The sequence below is a fragment of the Pelophylax lessonae genome (assembly GCF_965119305.1).
Source record: "Pelophylax lessonae genome assembly, chromosome: 11".
Taxonomy (NCBI): domain Eukaryota; kingdom Metazoa; phylum Chordata; class Amphibia; order Anura; family Ranidae; genus Pelophylax; species Pelophylax lessonae.
This window is the reverse complement of record NC_138778.1, coordinates 238,497,773-238,517,536: the sequence shown is the minus strand read 5'-3', so window position 1 is coordinate 238,517,536 and position 19,764 is coordinate 238,497,773. Positions and strand designations below refer to the sequence as shown.

The 19,764-nt window shown below is 47.1% G+C and overlaps 1 protein-coding gene across 1 annotated transcript in view; it reads left to right on the top strand.

The window, feature by feature from the left end:
- LOC309567212 (EMILIN-1-like) overlaps positions 1-19,764 on the top strand; it is a 131,792-nt gene that overhangs the window by 95,443 nt on the left and 16,585 nt on the right. Inside the window, exons 4-5 of the mRNA XM_082272589.1 lie at positions 4,295-6,466; positions 8,940-9,065. Coding sequence (XP_082128715.1) covers positions 4,295-6,466; positions 8,940-9,065 — 2,298 coding nt within the window. The remainder of the gene's footprint in view (positions 1-4,294; positions 6,467-8,939; positions 9,066-19,764) is intronic.

Sequence of the window (19,764 nt, the reverse complement as noted above, 5' to 3'; positions counted from 1 at the left end):
CGGTAGGACTGTGTAGGGACATTCTGGGGACCTCTCATATGCAGGTCCATGACATCGTCTGATTTTTCCGGTAGGACTGTGTAAGGACATTCTGGAAACTTGCCTTTGCTGGGTCCATGACATCATCTGACACTTCCAGCATGACTCTTAGGGGACATTCTGGGGATTATTTATAACACAGAACGGTTTGTTATCTTCCAGCACTGGATGTGTTTGGTTTGGCAGGAGAGTCACAGAGTGTAATGATGATGTCATAGTGTAATGATGATGTCATAGCTGGTGAGCCGCCATCAGAGGCCGCAGATTATGGGAACAATCTGATAAGAAAAGACTTTCTTCTTGGTTGTCTCCGGATCTTCTCCCTTCAGTGACATTCCCAATGATAATGTCTTACCAATCAGTCGCCATATGGAATGAGGGACATTATTACTCCACCGACCCCACAAAGACCTCAACCCCCCCCCCCAAATTTCCCTCCCCATCCCCCAGAGGAAGTCAGGTCAGAAATATAACCCAACTCCATAAAAAAAAACAGGTCCAGTAGACTTGAAAAAATGAAATCCTTCTGAAAAATTTGTGTTGCGGTCCATGGGGGGGGGGGAGATTTCCTCTGACTACGTGTGACTGAGGAGAGCCGTTGTCACTGGGACAGGAATTCAGAGGTTCTATCCCTCCCCTCCTTATGTTAAGTGGGGTACACACTAAAAGGAAATCGGGGGAACGATTGTCCGATTTTCCTCGTTGTTTCACAGAAAATTGGAACCGATTAAATAATTTTCTGTGAAACAACGAGGAAAATCGGACAATCGTTGGCCCGATTTCCTTTTAGTGTGTACCCCACACTAATTTTCTGTCTGAAAATTCTCGTAGGACAAAGGTTTTTTTTGCAGTTTGTTTCTGATCATGCGCAGTCCTTCTTTTCTGATTTTTCTTGTACAAAAATTGTACGAAAACTGTACACATTAAACAAAAATCGTTAGTTTTTTCCCATACGAGAAAAATTTTGGAGTTTGTCCCTTCGAGAACTTTCGGAAGAAAATTCGGAATCGTCTGTAGAAAGTTCTGTACACTCTATACGAAAATTGTACGAAAATTCTTTGGACGAAAATGTTCGCCCGATTTTCTTTTATAGTTATATAAAAGAAGTTATATTTCTTATTATAGTTTGTGTCCTGGGGGAGAAACCTGCTGACTCCTCCTGGACCAACCTAATGGGTCTGGGATGACACAGACAGGGCAATGAAAGCCTAGCAGGGGTCTGTGCCTACATTGTGTGTACTGTGATCAGTGCGAGGAGTAGGAATGATATCTGTGGAGTTCATTAGCTGGAAGAAGCTCATTCATCGTTCATATTCATTGTTTCTGCCCATTCCGCACTTTAAAACCCAAAATATGAAAAGAAATGAGGGTCCCCCAGCTCAGTTCCCAGTTCAGTCCCCCAGCTCAGTGCCAGAGCTCAGCCCCCATCAGTCCTCCAACTCAGTCCTCCATCTCAGTCCTCCATCTCAGTCCTCATCTCAGTCCTCCAGCTCAGTCCTCCAGCTCAGTCCTCCAGCTCAGTCCTCCAGCTCAATCCTGCCCCCTATCTCTGGCTGTCCTTTGCAGACTCAACCGCTGACTTTTTCAGGTTGAATGATGCCTATTTGTATTGAACCCACTTTCTGTGAGCCCCAGGTTTAAGCTCCTCCCATGGCCTGGACTCACAGAAGAATGCCCTATGAAACATCCAGATTCCTCCTGTAGGCGTGGCTTTCCAAGGGTCCCCTTCTCTATACTATAACCGCCCCAAAACCCACACAGACCTCCATGTCTGCAACATGTGAAAAGCGGGTCTGAGACCCTTTCCTCTCCACCCCCCCCCCCCCCAATCTGTATCCATGTTATCCCCCGCTCCAGCTCCTAAACAGGACATGACTGGCTAAAGGATAAGGCTCTGTAGGTCCAACTAAACATCTTGGGCCCCTGGGGGTTCAAGTCACCTGGTGCATTGAGGGGTTCTTTCTCTCACCCCCAGAAAGACGACCCTTTCCCTTACCCACCCTGACCAGTTCCTAGGCTCCTAGGACTTGTATTTATCACATAGGAAAGCATTGTCTATACATAGTAGATGACTTCTCTAGTCCTACATATTGCTTCTTATTCATCACACGACGAGGAGGAGGAGTTCTAACCTCTTTATCTGGTGATAAGTGGTCTTCGACTATGGGGTAAGTATGGGGTAAGTATGGGGTAAGTATGGGGTAAGTATGGAGTAAGTATGGAGTAAGTATGGGGTAAGTACAGTACAGAAACATCAATCTGTCCATAGAAAGGCAGTTCCAGGCAAGGGCAGTTCTCTAACAATGTCCAGGTAGGTGGAAGGATGAGGCAGTTACATAGTTACATTGTTAGTGTTATATGATATAGTGTTAGTGTCAGTTATAAAAGAGTTATCACTTCAAGCCTATATTGTGGTTGGGTGAATCCTCACCTTGGTCCTGTATTGTGGTTGGGTGAATCTTCACCTCACTCCTGTGTTGTGGTTGGATAGATCATCACTTCGATCCTCTATTGTAGAATGGTGAATCCTCAACTCAATCTTGTATTTTGGTTGGGTGGGTCCTCACCTCAGTCTTGTAGTGTGGTTGGGTAAGTCCTCACCTTGACCCTGTATTGTTGGAGGGGGGGGGGGTTGGATTCTTGCTTTGGTCCCACCCTTTGGGTGGATTCTCACCTCAGTCCTGTATTGTGGTTGGAAGGATCCTCACCTCAGTCCCATTTTGTGGTTGGGTGGGTCCTCACCTTGGTCCTGTATTGTGTTTGGGTGGATCCTCATCTCGGTCCCATATTGTGGTGGGGTTGGTCCTCACATTGATCCTGTGTTGTAGTTGGGTGGGTCCTCACCTCAGTCCTGTATTGTGGTTGGGTGAATTCTCACCTTAGTTCCTTATTGTGGTTGGGTGGATCCTCACCTCGGTCCCGAATTGTTTTGGGGTGAGTCCTCACATTGATCCCCTATTCTGGTTGGGTAGATCCTCACCTAGATCCTGTACTGTTGTTGGGTTGTATTAAAAAATTTGTATATAGCATTGCAGAACAGACCGTGCACAGTCCACTTGGGCTTTGCTGCTTAACTGCAGACAGGAAACAGGAAACTTTATTAAGGGAAAAGACATAGAGTATACAGTACCATAGATGCAAATACAAATCTTATAAACACAGCCATCTACTGGTTGAAGAATATGTCTCTACTACATACTGATTTACAGTGGTTGTTTCACAAAATACAATTCTGTATTTCAACAGGTGGGTCCTCACCTCGGTCCCATATTGTAATTTGGTGGGTCCCCACACCATTCCTCCATTTTAGTGGGGTGGATCCTCACCTTAGTCCCGTTTTTTGTGGTTGGGTAGGTCCTCACCTCGACCCTCTATTTTGGTGGGGTGGATCCTCACCTCAGTCCCGTATTGTGTTTGGGTGGGTCCTCACCTAGGTCCCGTATTGTAGTTTGTTGGATCTTCACCTCGACCCCCTATTTTGGTGGGGTGGATCCTCACCTAGTCCTGTGCTGTGGTTGGGTGGATCCTCACCTTGGCCCTCTATTTTGGTGGGATGGATCCTTACCTTGATCCCATATTGTGGCTGGTTGGTTTCTAACCTTGGCCCTCTATTTTGTTGGGGTGGATCCTCACCTCAATCCTGTATTGTGGTTTTGTGGGTCCTCACCTCGGTCCTGTATTGTGGTTGGGTGGATCCTCACCTGGGTCCCGTATTGTGGTTGGGTGGATCCTTGCCTTGGTCCCATATTGTGGTTAGTTGGTTCCTAACCTTTGCCCTCTATTTTGTTGTAGGGGATCCTCACCTCAATCCTGTATTGTGGTTGGGTGGATCCTCACCTAGGTCTTGTATAGTGGTTTTGTGGGTCCTCACCTCGGTCCTTTATTGTGGTTGGGTGGATCCTCACCTTGGTCCCGTATTGTGGTTGGGTGGATCCTCGCCTTGGTCCCGTATTGTGATTGAATAGGTCCTCACCATGGTCCTGTTCACTCTCATGTTGAAGCTTCTCCGTGTTTCTCTCTGTTTTCTCATTTTCTTTCTGTTTTCTAGTTTTCTGTACCAATTACTTTCTGTTTCTGTCTCACCCTTTGCAGCGTCTCTTTGGGTCTATCTTCTCCTTCTCTGGGTCCCCGAACCTTCTCTCAGGTATTGCAGAGGTCTCATATATTGGACATTTCTATCGCATGTATTGTAACCAATCCCATAAGTATTCCTCGCTAGGCATCTAACATTTGATTTTTCTTCACCTTCTTTCAGGCCAAGCAGACTCGGAGAAAGTGAAGCAGCTGGAGGACAAGGTCCAGTGCCTGACCAAGGAGCTCCAGACACTGCAGTCTACACTACAAGGAATGAATGAGAAGTTCCAGTCCGAGATTCGTCTGACCATTCAGAACGTCTTAAATGGCAAACAGCCGGCAGATTCCGCCCCGGGTCAGTCAGACATGTCCGAGAAACTTAACGACATTCAGACTCTTCTAACCAACCTGGATAAAAAGGTGAAAGACCACGACCAAGAGCTGGGCAACCTCAACAATGCCAACAACAAGCACCATGGCGGCCCAGAAATTGTAGTGGGCCAAAAACTGACAGACCTGAAGGGGGACATTCTACAGGAAGTAGAGAAGAGGATGCAGCAATCTTGTTCTGCTTGTCTGGCAGGAGTGGATGGGTTCCGAAACCAGCAGAATGAGGACAGAGATCGCATTCGAGGACTAGAGAAATTCATCAATTCAGTGGACCAGCGTAACAGGGACATTGTTCAGAACATCCAGACACGCATGGTGGAGCTGACTGCACGTGTGCCCAAGGATTGCTGCTCAGAAGTTGCTGATCTGCGCAGAAAAGTGACTGAGGCTGAGAAGAAAGCAGACACCTTATCTGGCTCTGTTGTTGCTCTGACCGTGCGACTGGACCGCGAATTAGGAGAAAATAACAATAATGCAATCAACAAAGTGGACAACCGTCTGTCAGATATTGAAGGCAGAATGAACGTTACAAAACACACTCTGGAGGAACATTACTACCACTATCGTGATGAGATGCAGAACTTCTTCCAGGACGAGATCAAGAAACTGAGAGATGAACTGAAGAATCGCATCAATGGCAATGACTTCAAAATTACCCTTCTCCTGACTGAGCTCGGGAACAGCTCCGGATTCCGAGATCTGATGGACCAAAGGATAACAGGTCTGACTGACGACATTGACTCTCTCAGGGATCAGGTGGAAAAAAATGAAGACCAGCTTAATAAAGTGGTTGAAGATTTGGACGGTGTGAGGAACCAGGTGATCGACACCATGGAGAGCTGCAGCAATCAATGTAACAGTCACGGTTCAGATATGACAAAATTATATGAAGATTTAGACAAGAGGATAAAAGATCACGAAGATCAGATCCACAATGTCAACTCTGATGTAACCAACCTCCGAATATCTGGAAGCTCCATGCAGGATACATTGATGGACCTGGACGGTGAGATGACCCATGTGAAAACGATGGTGGACTCCAGCGGAGAGACTTTCCGCAAGTCATTGTCTGATATCAGAAATGCACAGGATAGATTTACATCCACCATCATATCTGACTTGGATGGGTTCGACCTGAACATCGCTCAGTACCAGAATGACACCAATGGAAAAATACTGGATATGGAAAACCACATTAAATCCCTGAGGAAGATGATTGAGTTTGACTACAAGAGCTGTGGTCAGGTGTGCTCCAACCTGCAGGAGGAGGTGGGCAAATTAAAGGAGCAGGTGGGCGAATGCACAGACACCTGCCAGTTTCTGAAGAAACCCGAAGATGAAAGTGGCTCCAACAAACGACTTGACGGCTTCGAAGTCTTTGGCGGAAGTAATAGCAGAGACCTCAAGAACCTACAAGGAGAAGTGTCCAACATCATTGTGACCTTCACTTCCCTGAATGACAGTGTCAAAGACCTACAGGAGAGCATCGGACGACAGCAGACCGACATCCATGACCTGTCCACCACCAAACACAAACTCATTTCTGAGATCAATAAAATCCAGGAGGAGGTGACAGAACACATCAAGGACAATGCCGAAAAGTTCGACTTGTTCCAAAAAGAGATCCACAGATATGGAAGCACAGTGATGGAGGAAACCCAGGAGTGCAGGAGGTCTTCCAGTGGCTTGGAGGAGAGAGTTTCCAAGCTGGAGAACATCTGCGTGAAGCTGGATTCCGTCTCTGGGAGCCTCCACAAGATTAAGGAGAATCTGAACAAACATGTGTCAGGACTGTGGAACTGTGTGCAGGAGGTGAACAACACCCTCCGCACCCACAGTTCCTGGTTCGATAAACTCCATAACAGCCAACTCAATGGAATCAACCGGAGAATCAACAGCCTCAACTCCTCCATGATTATTCTGTCTTCTGAGTGGCAGAACTTCACTCTTCAGGACTTCATAGGTAAGTCAAGGATTACCCAGTGTGGGGTATTAGGGAGTAAGGTGGAAGTGCATCCAGATTCAGGAAAAACTTACATTCTTGTTCCTAGCTTGGCTTTTTTTCAGCGGGAACGCGGGGGAACGCAGTTCCGGCACCTCCAGAACTGACTGTATGTAATAGTAAGGGGTGCTGGGGTGTGCTGCAGGGTCTATTGATGCTTGCTGAGAGGGGAATCTACTCTAACTGGAGGGGATATATTTTAGCAAGGGAGTCTATTGTTGCTCGTGGGGGATCTGTTGTTGCTGGGGATGGGTTCTATGTTGCTGAGGGGTCAGTTTTTGCTGGGAGAGATCTACTGTTGAGGGAGGGGTCGATTGATGCTAGCTGTAGGGAGATCTGTTGTTGCTGCCGGAGTCTATTGTTCCGGGGGGGGGGGATTTGTGGTCCATTGTTAGAAGGATCTATTGTTTCCTGCTGCAGGGGATGTATTTTACTATGTTTCTTGTTATCACTCCCAAATTGTATACAAAATTACTTAGCACCACAAAATTATATTTGGTTCTGTATTGTCTAAAAGGGCAGTATTGGATGGTGGGTAGGGGATGGAATCAAGGAATGGTGGTAGGGGGTGGAACCAAGGAATGGTGCTCGGAGATGGGTAGGGGGTGGAACCAAGGAATGGTGCTCGGAGATGGGTAGGGGGTGGAACCAAGGAATGGTGCTGGGAGATGGGTAGGGGTTGGAACCAAGGAATGGTGCTCGGAGATGGGTAGGGGGTGGAACCAAGGAATGGTGCTCGGAGATGGGTAGGGGTTGAACCAAGGAATGGTGCTCGGAGATGGGTAGGGGGTGGAACCAAGGAATGGTGCTTGGAGATGGGTAGGGGGTGGAACCAAGGAATGGTGCTCGGAGATGGGTAGGGGGTGGAACCAAGGAATGGTGCTCGGAGATGGGTAGGGGGTGGAACCAAGGAATGGTGCTCGGAGATGGGTAGGGGGTGGAACCAAGGAATGGTGCTCGGAGATGGGTAGGGGGTGGAACCAAGGAATGGTGCTCGGAGATGGGTAGGGGGTGGAACCAAGGAATGGTGCTCGGAGATGGGTAGGGGTGGAACCAAGGAATGGTGCTCGGAGATGGGTAGGGGGTGGAACCAAGGAATGGTGCTCGGAGATGGGTAGGGGGTGGAACCAAGGAATGGTGCTCGGAGATGGGTAGGGGGTGGAACCAAGGAATGGTGCTCGGAGATGGGTAGGGGGTGGAACCAAGGAATGGTGCTCGGAGATGGGTAGGGGGTGGAACCAAGGAATGGTGCTCGGAGATGGGTAGGGGGTGGAACCAAGGAATGGTGCTCGGAGATGGGTAGAAGGTGGAACCAAGGAATGGTGCTCGGAGATGGGTAGGAGGTGGAACCAAGGAATGGTGCTCGGAGACGGTAGGGGGTGGGACCAAGGAATGGTGCTCGGAGATGGGTAGGGGGTGGGACCAAGGAATGGTGCTCGGAGATGGGTAGGAGGTGGAACCAAGGAATGGTGCTCGGAGATGGGTAGAGGGTGGGACCACGGAATGGTGCTCGGAGATGGGTAGGGGGTGGAACCAAGGAATGGTGCTCGGAGATGGGTAGGGGGTGGAACCAAGGAATGGTGCTCGGAGATGGGTAGGGGGTGGAACCAAGGAATGGTGCTCGGAGATGGGTAGGAGGTGGGACCAAGGAATGGTGCTCGGAGATGGGTAGGGGGTGGGACCAAGGAATGGTGCTCGGAGATGGGTAGGGGGTGGAACCAAGGAATGGTGCTCGGAGATGGGTAGGAGGTGGGACCAAGGAATGGTGCTCGGAGATGGGTAGGGGGTGGGACCAAGGAATGGTGCTCGGAGATGGGTAGGGGGTGGAACCAAGGAATGGTGCTCGGAGATGGGTAGGGGGTGGGACCAAGGAATGGTGCTCGGAGGTTTGTAGGGCCAGAGAAAAGGAGTACCTCAGAAAGAGGAGAGTTGCTGCACCTATTGTCTGAGAAAAAAAGCCCTGCCTACAGTAGATTTGACAGAGATAGTGATAATCCATAACAACACTCAGACAGAAAGTTAGAGAATTAGGAAATATCTATGGGGTTAGGGTTAAACATCTACTCTACCCAGCTGCACCACCCACCCAAAACTGCTGTTGAGTTTAGCGTTTGGTGAGATCTCTGCTCTCTGGTTTACAGGTCTGAAAGGCAGCCACTACAAGGGGCTCCCACCATCCCTGCTGGATTAGTTATGGGGTTTTTTAATTCCAAGGTTGGTTGGAAAAAGGTGGGTAGGAACTATGGTGGAGGGGATCTCACCACTATTGTAACGAGGGGATAGAAGAAGCCAACAGTTAACTCAGACCATTTATTTTATGGGTGACCTGACCCTTTATCACATTATGCACTGAAATTAATTCTGTAGTGAGGAATTTTTTAAATTTTAATACATACCTCACATCTTACCTCTTCCTACCTTCTCATTATCATAGGACCTCCAGGCCTGCCAGGTCCTCCTGGCCCAATTGGGAAGACTGGGCCCCCTGGGCCACAAGGACCCCTTGGACCTCCGGGAAAAGATGGGGCAGTTGGAAAACAAGGGCCTATAGGGCCACCAGGTGAGATCAGTTCTTCTGGATACACACATAGATACTGGAGCTACAACTTTAAGAGGCACTTAGGACTTTCATGGTACCATGAGGTTCCATAGTGCCTCTTAAAGTTGTAGCTCCAGTATCTCTTTAATAGGACGAAGTACAATAACTTTGTAAGTTTGTAGCACATTTAACTGGATACACACATAAATAATATCCTCAGTGTCCTATGTTTGGATCTGTCCTGTTATCACCGGCCCAGGCATGGGTTGGATTTTAGGGTTAGGGTTTGGGTGTCTGTTCTTCCATCTCTAAAGACCGAATCCCCTGAGCTCCATTCTGCTTCTCCTGACCTGAAAACCCTCGGCCAGCTCTAGGACACAGACTATGGAGATACCTGACGCTGCTCTTCCTGATAATTTCCTCATTATGGAGGCGTGGTTTAGGCAGTAAAGCTCTGCCAGCCCTGGAGGAGCAATGACAGGAAATGTAGAGCGCGGCCTCAACCCAGGAAGACAATGATCAGGCCTGAACCCAGGAAGACAATGTTCAGGCCTCAACCCAGGAAGACAATGTTCAGGCCTGGACCCAGGAAGACAATGATCAGGCCTGAACCCAGGAGGACAATGTTCAGGCCTGAAGCCAGGAAGACAATGTTCAGGCCTGAGCCCAGGAGGACAATGTTCAGGTCTGAACCCAGGAAGACAATGTTCAGGCCTGAGCCCAGGAAGACAATGTTGAGGCCTGAACCCAGGCAGACAATGATCAGGCCTGAACCCAGGAAGACAATGTTCAGGCCTGAACCCAGGAGGACAATGTTCAGGCCTGGACCCAGGAGGACAATGTTGAGGCCTGAACCCAGGAGGACAATGTTCAGGCCTGAGCCCAGGAAGACAATGTTCAGGCCTGAACCCAGGAAGACAATGTTCAGGCCTGAGCCCAGGAAGACAATGTTCAGGCCTGAGCCCAGGAAGACAATGTTGAGGCCTGAGCCCAGGAAGACAATGTTGAGGCCTGGACCCAGGAAGACAATGTTCAGGCCTGAGCCCAGGAAGACAATGTTCAGGCCTGAACCCAGGAGGACAATGTTGAGGCCTGGACCCAGGAAGACAATGTTCAGGCCTGAACCCAGGAAGACAATGTTCAGGCCTGAACCCAGGAGGACAATGTTCAGGCCTGAACCCAGGAGGACAATGTTCAGGCCTGGACCCAGGAGGACAATGTTGAGGCCTGAACCCAGGAGGACAATGTTCAGGCCTGAGCCCAGGAAGACAATGTTCAGGCCTGAGCCCAGGAAGACAATGTTGAGGCCTGAGCCCAGGAAGACAATGTTGAGGCCTGAGCCCAGGAAGACAATGTTCAGGCCTGAGCCCAGGAAGACAATGTTGAGGCCTGGACCCAGGAAGACAATGTTCAGGCCTGAGCCCAGGAAGACAATGTTCAGGCCTGAACCCAGGAGGACAATGTTGAGGCCTGGACCCAGGAAGACAATGTTCAGGTCTGAACCCAGGAAGACAATGTTCAGGCCTGAACCCAGGAAGACAATGATCAGGCCTGAACCCAGGAAGACAATGTTCAGGCCTGAACCCAGGAAGACAATGTTCAGGCCTGAACCCAGGAAGACAATGTTCAGGCCTGAACCCAGGAAGACAATGATCAGGCCTGAACCCAGGAAGACAATGTTCAGGTCTGAACCCAGGAAGACAATGATCAGGCCTGAACCCAGGAGGACAATGTTCAGGCCTGAACCCAGGAGGACAATGTTCAGGCCTGAGCCCAGGAAGACAATGTTCAGGCCTGAGCCCAGGAAGACAATGTTCAGGCCTGAACCCAGGAGGACAATGTTGAGGCCTGAACCCAGGAAGACAATGTTCAGGCCTGAGCCCAGGAAGACAATGTTCAGGCCTGAGCCCAGGAAGACAATGTTCAGGCCTGAGCCCAGGAAGACAATGTTCAGGCCTGAACCCAGGAGGACAATGTTGAGGCCTGGACCCAGGAAGACAATGTTCAGGCCTGAACCCAGGAAGACAATGTTCAGGCCTGAGCCCAGGAAGACAATGTTCAGGCCTGAGCCCAGGAAGACAATGTTCAGGCCTGAGCCCAGGAAGACAATGTTCAGGCCTGAACCCAGGAGGACAATGTTGAGGCCTGGACCCAGGAAGACAATGTTCAGGCCTGAACCCAGGAAGACAATGTTCAGGCCTGAACCCAGGAAGACAATGTTCAGGCCTGAACCCAGGAAGACAATGTTCAGGCCTGAGCCCAGGAAGACAATGTTCAGGCCTGAGCCCAGGAAGACAATGTTCAGGTCTGAACCCAGGAGGACAATGTTGAGGCCTGGACCCAGGAAGACAATGTTCAGGCCTGAACCCAGGAAGACAATGTTCAGGTCTGAAGCCAGGAGGACAATGTTCAGGCCTGAAGCCAGGCAGACAATGTTCAGGCCTGGACCCAGGAAGACAATGTTCAGGCCTGAACCCAGGAAGACAATGTTCAGGCCTGGACCCAGGAAGACAATGTTCAGGCCTGAACCCAGGAGGACAATGTTCAGGCCTGAACCCAGGAAGACAATGTTCAGGCCTGAACCCAGGAGGACAATGTTCAGGCCTGAGCCCAGGAAGACAATGTTCAGGCCTGAACCCAGGAAGACAATGTTCAGGCCTGAACCCAGGAAGACAATGTTCAGGCCTGAAGCCAGGCAGACAATGTTCAGGTCTGAAGCCAGGAGGACAATGTTCAGGCCTGAAGCCAGGAGGACAATGTTCAGGCCTGAACCCAGGAGGACAATGTTCAGGTCTGAAGCCAGGAGGACAATGTTCAGGCCTGAAGCCAGGCAGACAATGTTCAGGCCTGAACCCAGGAGGACAATGTTCAGGCCTGAGCCCAGGAAGACAATGTTCAGGCCTGAACCCAGGAAGACAATGTTCAGGCCTGAACCCAGGAAGACAATGTTCAGGCCTGAACCCAGGAGGACAATGTTCAGGTCTGAACCCAGGAAGACAATGTTCAGGCCTCAACCCAGGAGGACAATGTTCAGGCCTGGACCCAGGAGGACAATGTTCAGGCCTGAACCCAGGAGGACAATGTTGAGGCCTGAACCCAGGAAGACAATGTTCAGGCCTGAAGCCAGGCAGACAATGTTCAGGCCTGAGCCCAGGAAGACAATGTTCAGGCCTGAGCCCAGGAAGACAATGTTCAGGCCTGAGCCCAGGAAGACAATGTTCAGGCCTGAACCCAGGAGGACAATGTTGAGGCCTGGACCCAGGAAGACAATGTTCAGGCCTGAACCCAGGAAGACAATGTTCAGGCCTGAGCCCAGGAAGACAATGTTCAGGCCTGAGCCCAGGAAGACAATGTTCAGGCCTGAGCCCAGGAAGACAATGTTCAGGCCTGAACCCAGGAGGACAATGTTGAGGCCTGGACCCAGGAAGACAATGTTCAGGCCTGAACCCAGGAAGACAATGTTCAGGCCTGAACCCAGGAAGACAATGTTCAGGCCTGAACCCAGGAGGACAATGTTCAGGTCTGAAGCCAGGAGGACAATGTTCAGGCCTGAAGCCAGGCAGACAATGTTCAGGCCTGGACCCAGGAAGACAATGTTCAGGCCTGAACCCAGGAAGACAATGTTCAGGCCTGGACCCAGGAAGACAATGTTCAGGCCTGAACCCAGGAGGACAATGTTCAGGCCTGAACCCAGGAAGACAATGTTCAGGCCTGAACCCAGGAGGACAATGTTCAGGCCTGAACCCAGGAAGACAATGTTCAGGCCTGAACCCAGGAAGACAATGTTCAGGCCTGAACCCAGGAGGACAATGTTCAGGCCTGAACCCAGGAAGACAATGTTCAGGCCTGAACCCAGGAGGACAATGTTCAGGCCTGAACCCAGGAAGACAATGTTCAGGCCTGAACCCAGGAAGACAATGTTCAGGCCTCAACCCAGGAGGACAATGTTCAGGCCTGGACCCAGGAGGACAATGTTCAGGCCTGAACCCAGGAGGACAATGTTGAGGCCTGAACCCAGGAAGACAATGTTCAGGCCTGAAGCCAGGCAGACAATGTTCAGGCCTGAGCCCAGGAAGACAATGTTCAGGCAGAACTCCCTGTTTCATGTCTGTACTGTGATGATGTGCAGAGCGCCATCTAGAGGAGCAGAGGCTGCATGATTGTAGGCATGCACAGGACCCCACACTGACACCACACAGTGCCCCATTTAACCCTCAGAAGTCCTCACCAGCACCCCAAGACCTTGTGCAATGCATTCTCCTGAATGGGTCATCATGGTCAGGGACCGTACTGCCCAGCGAACATGACGGGGGAGGGGGGGGGGGGAGTCATTATTTCCTGTCTGATAAATAGTATATAGGAGGTCTGTGTGATATATAGTATATGGTATATAGGAGGTGTGTGTGATATATAGTATATGGTATTGTGAGGGATTAGCTCGGTGGCGGGTGTGGATGACCCCTTGGGGGGTGCGTTTTCCCAGAGAGGTAGCCGACAAGTGCTTGCAAACAAACAGTGTGGTTTATTAAATGGTGTTTTCTTCACCAGGCTGTATGCAGCAAAACATCCAAAATAAAATAAAACAGAAAATAAATCCTTGCCTCTGTGGGCGGCTACCTTCTCACAACTGGAACCTGCCTAAGTGTCTGTCTCCAACCTACCGTCGGGCAGACTTCCTTGTCCTCCAGCGGACACTCAATAGTCCTTTTATAATAGCTTCACAGGGCAACACAGTCCTTTGTTTCTTTCACATCAACAGTTCGTCTTCTCACCTTTGAGACGTATTCACCCTTGGTTACCGTCCCGGGCACACATCACTCCGGGGGGTCTTCTCCCAGGCCCACACATCCTGTCGGGAGGCACACGCTGACTGTCCTCCTGCTCCCAGCCCACATGGCTTCAGGATGCAGCTTCTGGAGGCAGCAAACAATAGGAATTTCTCTGAACAAATTATAGAGCCTTAACTCCCTCATTCTGAACAGGTGAAGGCCTTTCAACTTCCTGCTGGCTAGCTCTGTAGCCAACACCCTAAATTAATTAATGGACTTTCTAAATCAGGTGGAAATGTATCTCCTTCCTGTGACTACATTCCCAGATTTAGCTGACTTCCTGTTACAATATATAGGAGGTCTGTGTGATATGGACCTATCATTATACATTGCTGAATCTGTATGAGATATAATATGGGGGATGGGTAGTATGTATGAGATATAATATGGGGGATGGGTAGTCTGTATGAGATATAATATGGGGGATGGGTAGTCTGTATGAGATATAATATGGGGGATGGGTAGTCTGTATGAGATATAATATGGGGGATGGGTAGTATGTATGAGATATAATATGGGGGATGGGTAGTCTGTATGAGATATAATATGGGGGATGGGTAGTATGTATGAGATATAATATGGGGGATGGGTAGTCTGTATGAGATATAATATGGGGGATGGGTAGTCTGTATGAGATATAATATGGGGGATGGGTAGTCTGTATGAGATATAATATGGGGGATGGTGAGTCTGTATGAGATATAATATGGGGGATGGGTAGTCTGTATGAGATATAATATGGGGGATGGTGAGTCTGTATGAGATATAATATGGGGGATGGGTAGTCTGTATGAGATATAATATGGGGGATGGGTAGTATGTATGAGATATAATATGGGGGATGGGTAGTCTGTATGAGATATAATATGGGGGATGGGTAGTCTGTATGAGATATAATATGGGGGATGGTGAGTCTGTATGAGATATAATATGGGGGATGGGTAGTCTGTATGACATATAATATGGGGGATGGTGAGTCTGTATGAGATATAATATGGGGGATGGGTAGTCTGTATGAGATATAATATGGGGGATGGGTAGTCTGTATGAGATATAATATGGGGGATGGGTAGTCTGTATGAGATATAATATGGGGGATGGGTAGTATGTATGAGATATAATATGGGGGATGGGTAGTCTGTATGAGATATAATATGGGGGATGGGTAGTCTGTATGAGATATAATATGGGGGATGGGTAGTCTGTATGAGATATAATATGGGGGATGGGTAGTCTGTATGAGATATAATATGGGGGATGGGTAGTATGTATGAGATATAATATGGGGGATGGGTAGTCTGTATGAGATATAATATGGGGGATGGGTAGTATGTATGAGATATAATATGGGGGATGGGTAGTCTGTATGAGATATAATATGGGGGATGGGTAGTCTGTATGAGATATAATATGGGGGATGGGTAGTCTGTATGAGATATAATATGGGGGATGGTGAGTCTGTATGAGATATAATATGGGGGATGGGTAGTCTGTATGAGATATAATATGGGGGATGGTGAGTCTGTATGAGATATAATATGGGGGATGGGTAGTCTGTATGAGATATAATATGGGGGATGGGTAGTATGTATGAGATATAATATGGGGGATGGGTAGTCTGTATGAGATATAATATGGGGGATGGGTAGTATGTATGAGATATAATATGGGGGATGGGTAGTCTGTATGAGATATAATATGGGGGATGGGTAGTCTGTATGAGATATAATATGGGGGATGGTGAGTCTGTATGAGATATAATATGGGGGATGGGTAGTCTGTATGACATATAATATGGGGGATGGTGAGTCTGTATGAGATATAATATGGGGGATGGGTAGTCTGTATGAGATATAATATGGGGGATGGGTAGTCTGTATGAGATATAATATGGGGGATGGGTAGTCTGTATGAGATATAATATGGGGGATGGGTAGTATGTATGAGATATAATATGGGGGATGGGTAGTCTGTATGAGATATAATATGGGGGATGGGTAGTCTGTATGAGATATAATATGGGGGATGGGTAGTCTGTATGAGATATAATATGGGGGATGGGTAGTCTGTATGAGATATAATATGGGGGATGGGTAGTATGTATGAGATATAATATGGGGGATGGGTAGTCTGTATGAGATATAATATGGGGGATGGGTAGTATGTATGAGATATAATATGGGGGATGGGTAGTCTGTATGAGATATAATATGGGGGATGGGTAGTATGTATGAGATATAATATGGGGGATGGGTAGTCTGTATGAGATATAATATGGGGGATGGTGAGTCTGTATGAGATATAATATGGGGGATGGGTAGTCTGTATGAGATATAATATGGGGGATGGTGAGTCTGTATGAGATATAATATGGGGGATGGGTAGTCTGTATGAGATATAATATGGGGGATGGGTAGTCTGTATGAGATATAATATGGGGGATGGGTAGTCTGTATGAGATATAATATGGGGGATGGGTAGTATGTATGAGATATAATATGGGGGATGGGTAGTCTGTATGAGATATAATATGGGGGATGGGTAGTCTGTATGAGATATAATATGGGGGATGGGTAGTCTGTATGAGATATAATATGGGGGATGGGTAGTCTGTATGAGATATAATATGGGGGATGGGTAGTATGTATGAGATATAATATGGGGGATGGTGAGTCTGTATGAGATATAATATGGGGGATGGTGAGTCTGTATGAGATATAATATGGGGGATGGGTAGTCTGTATGAGATATAATATGGGGGATGGTGAGTCTGTATGAGATATAATATGGGGGATGGTGAGTCTGTATGAGATATAATATGGGGGATGGGTAGTATGTATGAGATATAATATGGGGGATGGGTAGTATGTATGAGATATAATATGGGGGATGGGTAGTATGTATGAGATATAATATGGGGGATGGTGAGTCTGTATGAGATATAATATGGGGGGATGGGTAGTCTGTATGAGATATAATATGGGGGATGGGTAGTCTGTATGAGATATAATATGGGGGATGGGTAGTATGTATGAGATATAATATGGGGGATGGGTAGTCTGTATGAGATATAATATGGGGGATGGGTAGTCTGTATGAGATATAATATGGGGGATGGGTAGTATGTATGAGATATAATATGGGGGATGGGTAGTCTGTATGAGATATAATATGGGGGATGGTGAGTCTGTATGAGATATAATATGGGGGATGGGTAGTCTGTATGAGATATAATATGGGGGATGGGTAGTCTGTATGAGATATAATATGGGGGATGGGTAGTCTGTATGAGATATAATATGGGGGATGGGTAGTCTGTATGAGATATAATATGGGGGATGGGTAGTCTGTATGAGATATAATATGGGGGATGGGTAGTATGTATGAGATATAATATGGGGGATGGGTAGTCTGTATGAGATATAATATGGGGGATGGGTAGTATGTATGAGATATAATATGGGGGATGGGTAGTATGTATGAGATATAATATGGGGGATGGTGAGTCTGTATGAGATATAATATGGGGGATGGGTAGTCTGTATGAGATATAATATGGGGGATGGGTAGTCTGTATGAGATATAATATGGGGGATGGGTAGTCTGTATGAGATATAATATGGGGGATGGGTAGTCTGTATGAGATATAATATGGGGGATGGGGTAGTCTGTATGAGATATAATATGGGGGATGGGTAGTCTGTATGAGATATAATATGGGGGATGGGTAGTATGTATGAGATATAATATGGGGGATGGGTAGTCTGTATGAGATATAATATGGGGGATGGTGAGTCTGTATGAGATATAATATGGGGGATGGGTAGTCTGTATGAGATATAATATGGGGGATGGGTAGTCTGTATGAGATATAATATGGGGGATGGGTAGTCTGTATGAGATATAATATGGGGGATGGGTAGTCTGTATGAGATATAATATGGGGGATGGGTAGTCTGTATGAGATATAATATGGGGGATGGGTAGTATGTATGAGATATAATATGGGGGATGGGTAGTCTGTATGAGATATAATATGGGGGATGGTGAGTCTGTATGAGATATAATATGGGGGATGGGTAGTCTGTATGAGATATAATATGGGGGATGGGTAGTATGTATGAGATATAATATGGGGGATGGGTAGTCTGTATGAGATATAATATGGGGGATGGGTGAGTCTGTATGAGATATAATATGGGGGATGGGTAGTCTGTATGAGATATAATATGGGGGATGGGTAGTCTGTATGAGATATAATATGGGGGATGGTGAGTCTGTATGAGATATAATATGGGGGATGGGTAGTATGTATGAGATATAATATGGGGGATGGGTAGTCTGTATGAGATATAATATGGGGGATGGGTAGTATGTATGAGATATAATATGGGGGATGGGTAGTCTGTATGAGATATAATATGGGGGATGGTGAGTCTGTATGAGATATAATATGGGGGATGGGTAGTCTGTATGAGATATAATATGGGGGATGGGTAGTCTGTATGAGATATAATATGGGGGATGGGTAGTCTGTATGAGATATAATATGGGGGATGGGTAGTCTGTATGAGATATAATATGGGGGATGGGTAGTCTGTATGAGATATAATATGGGGGATGGTGAGTCTGTATGAGATATAATATGGGGGATGGGTAGTCTGTATGAGATATAATATGGGGGATGGGTAGTCTGTATGAGATATAATATGGGGGATGGGTAGTCTGTATGAGATATAATATGGGGGATGGGTAGTCTGTATGAGATATAATATGGGGGATGGTGAGTCTGTATGAGATATAATATGGGGGATGGGTAGTCTGTATGAGATATAATATGGGGGATGGGTAGTCTGTATGAGATATAATATGGGGGATGGGTAGTCTGTATGAGATATAATATGGGGGATGGGTAGTCTGTATGAGATATAATATGGGGGATGGGTAGTCTGTATGAGATATAATATGGGGGATGGGTAGTATGTATGAGATATAATATGGGGGATGGGTAGTCTGTATGAGATATAATATGGGGGATGGGTAGTCTGTATGAGATATAATATGGGGGATGGGTAGTCTGTATGAGATATAATATGGGGGATGGGTGAGTCTGTATGAGATATAATATGGGGGATGGGTAGTCTGTATGAGATATAATATGGGGGATGGTGAGTCTGTATGAGATATAATATGGGGGATGGGTAGTCTGTATGAGATATAATATGGGGGATGGGTAGTCTGTATGAGATATAATATGGGGGATGGGTAGTCTGTATGAGATATAATATGGGGGATGGGTAGTCTGTATGAGATATAATATGGGGGATGGGTAGTCTGTATGAGATATAATATGGGGGATGGGTAGTATGTATGAGATATAATATGGGGGATGGGTAGTCTGTATGAGATATAATATGGGGGATGGGTGAGTATGTATGAGATATAATATGGGGGATGGGTAGTATGTATGAGATATAATATGGGGGATGGGTAGTCTGTATGAGATATAATATGGGGGATGGGTAGTATGTATGAGATATAATATGGGGGATGGGTAGTCTGTATGAGATATAATATGGGGGATGGGGAGTCTGTATGAGATATAATATGGGGGATGGGTAGTCTGTATGAGATATAATATGGGGGATGGGTAGTCTGTATGAGATATAATATGGGGGATGGGTAGTCTGTATGAGATATAATATGGGGGATGGGTGAGTCTGTATGAGATATAATATGGGGGATGGGTAGTCTGTATGAGATATAATATGGGGGATGGTGAGTCTGTATGAGATATAATATGGGGGATGGGTAGTCTGTATGAGATATAATATGGGGGATGGGTAGTCTGTATGAGATATAATATGGGGGATGGGTAGTCTGTATGAGAT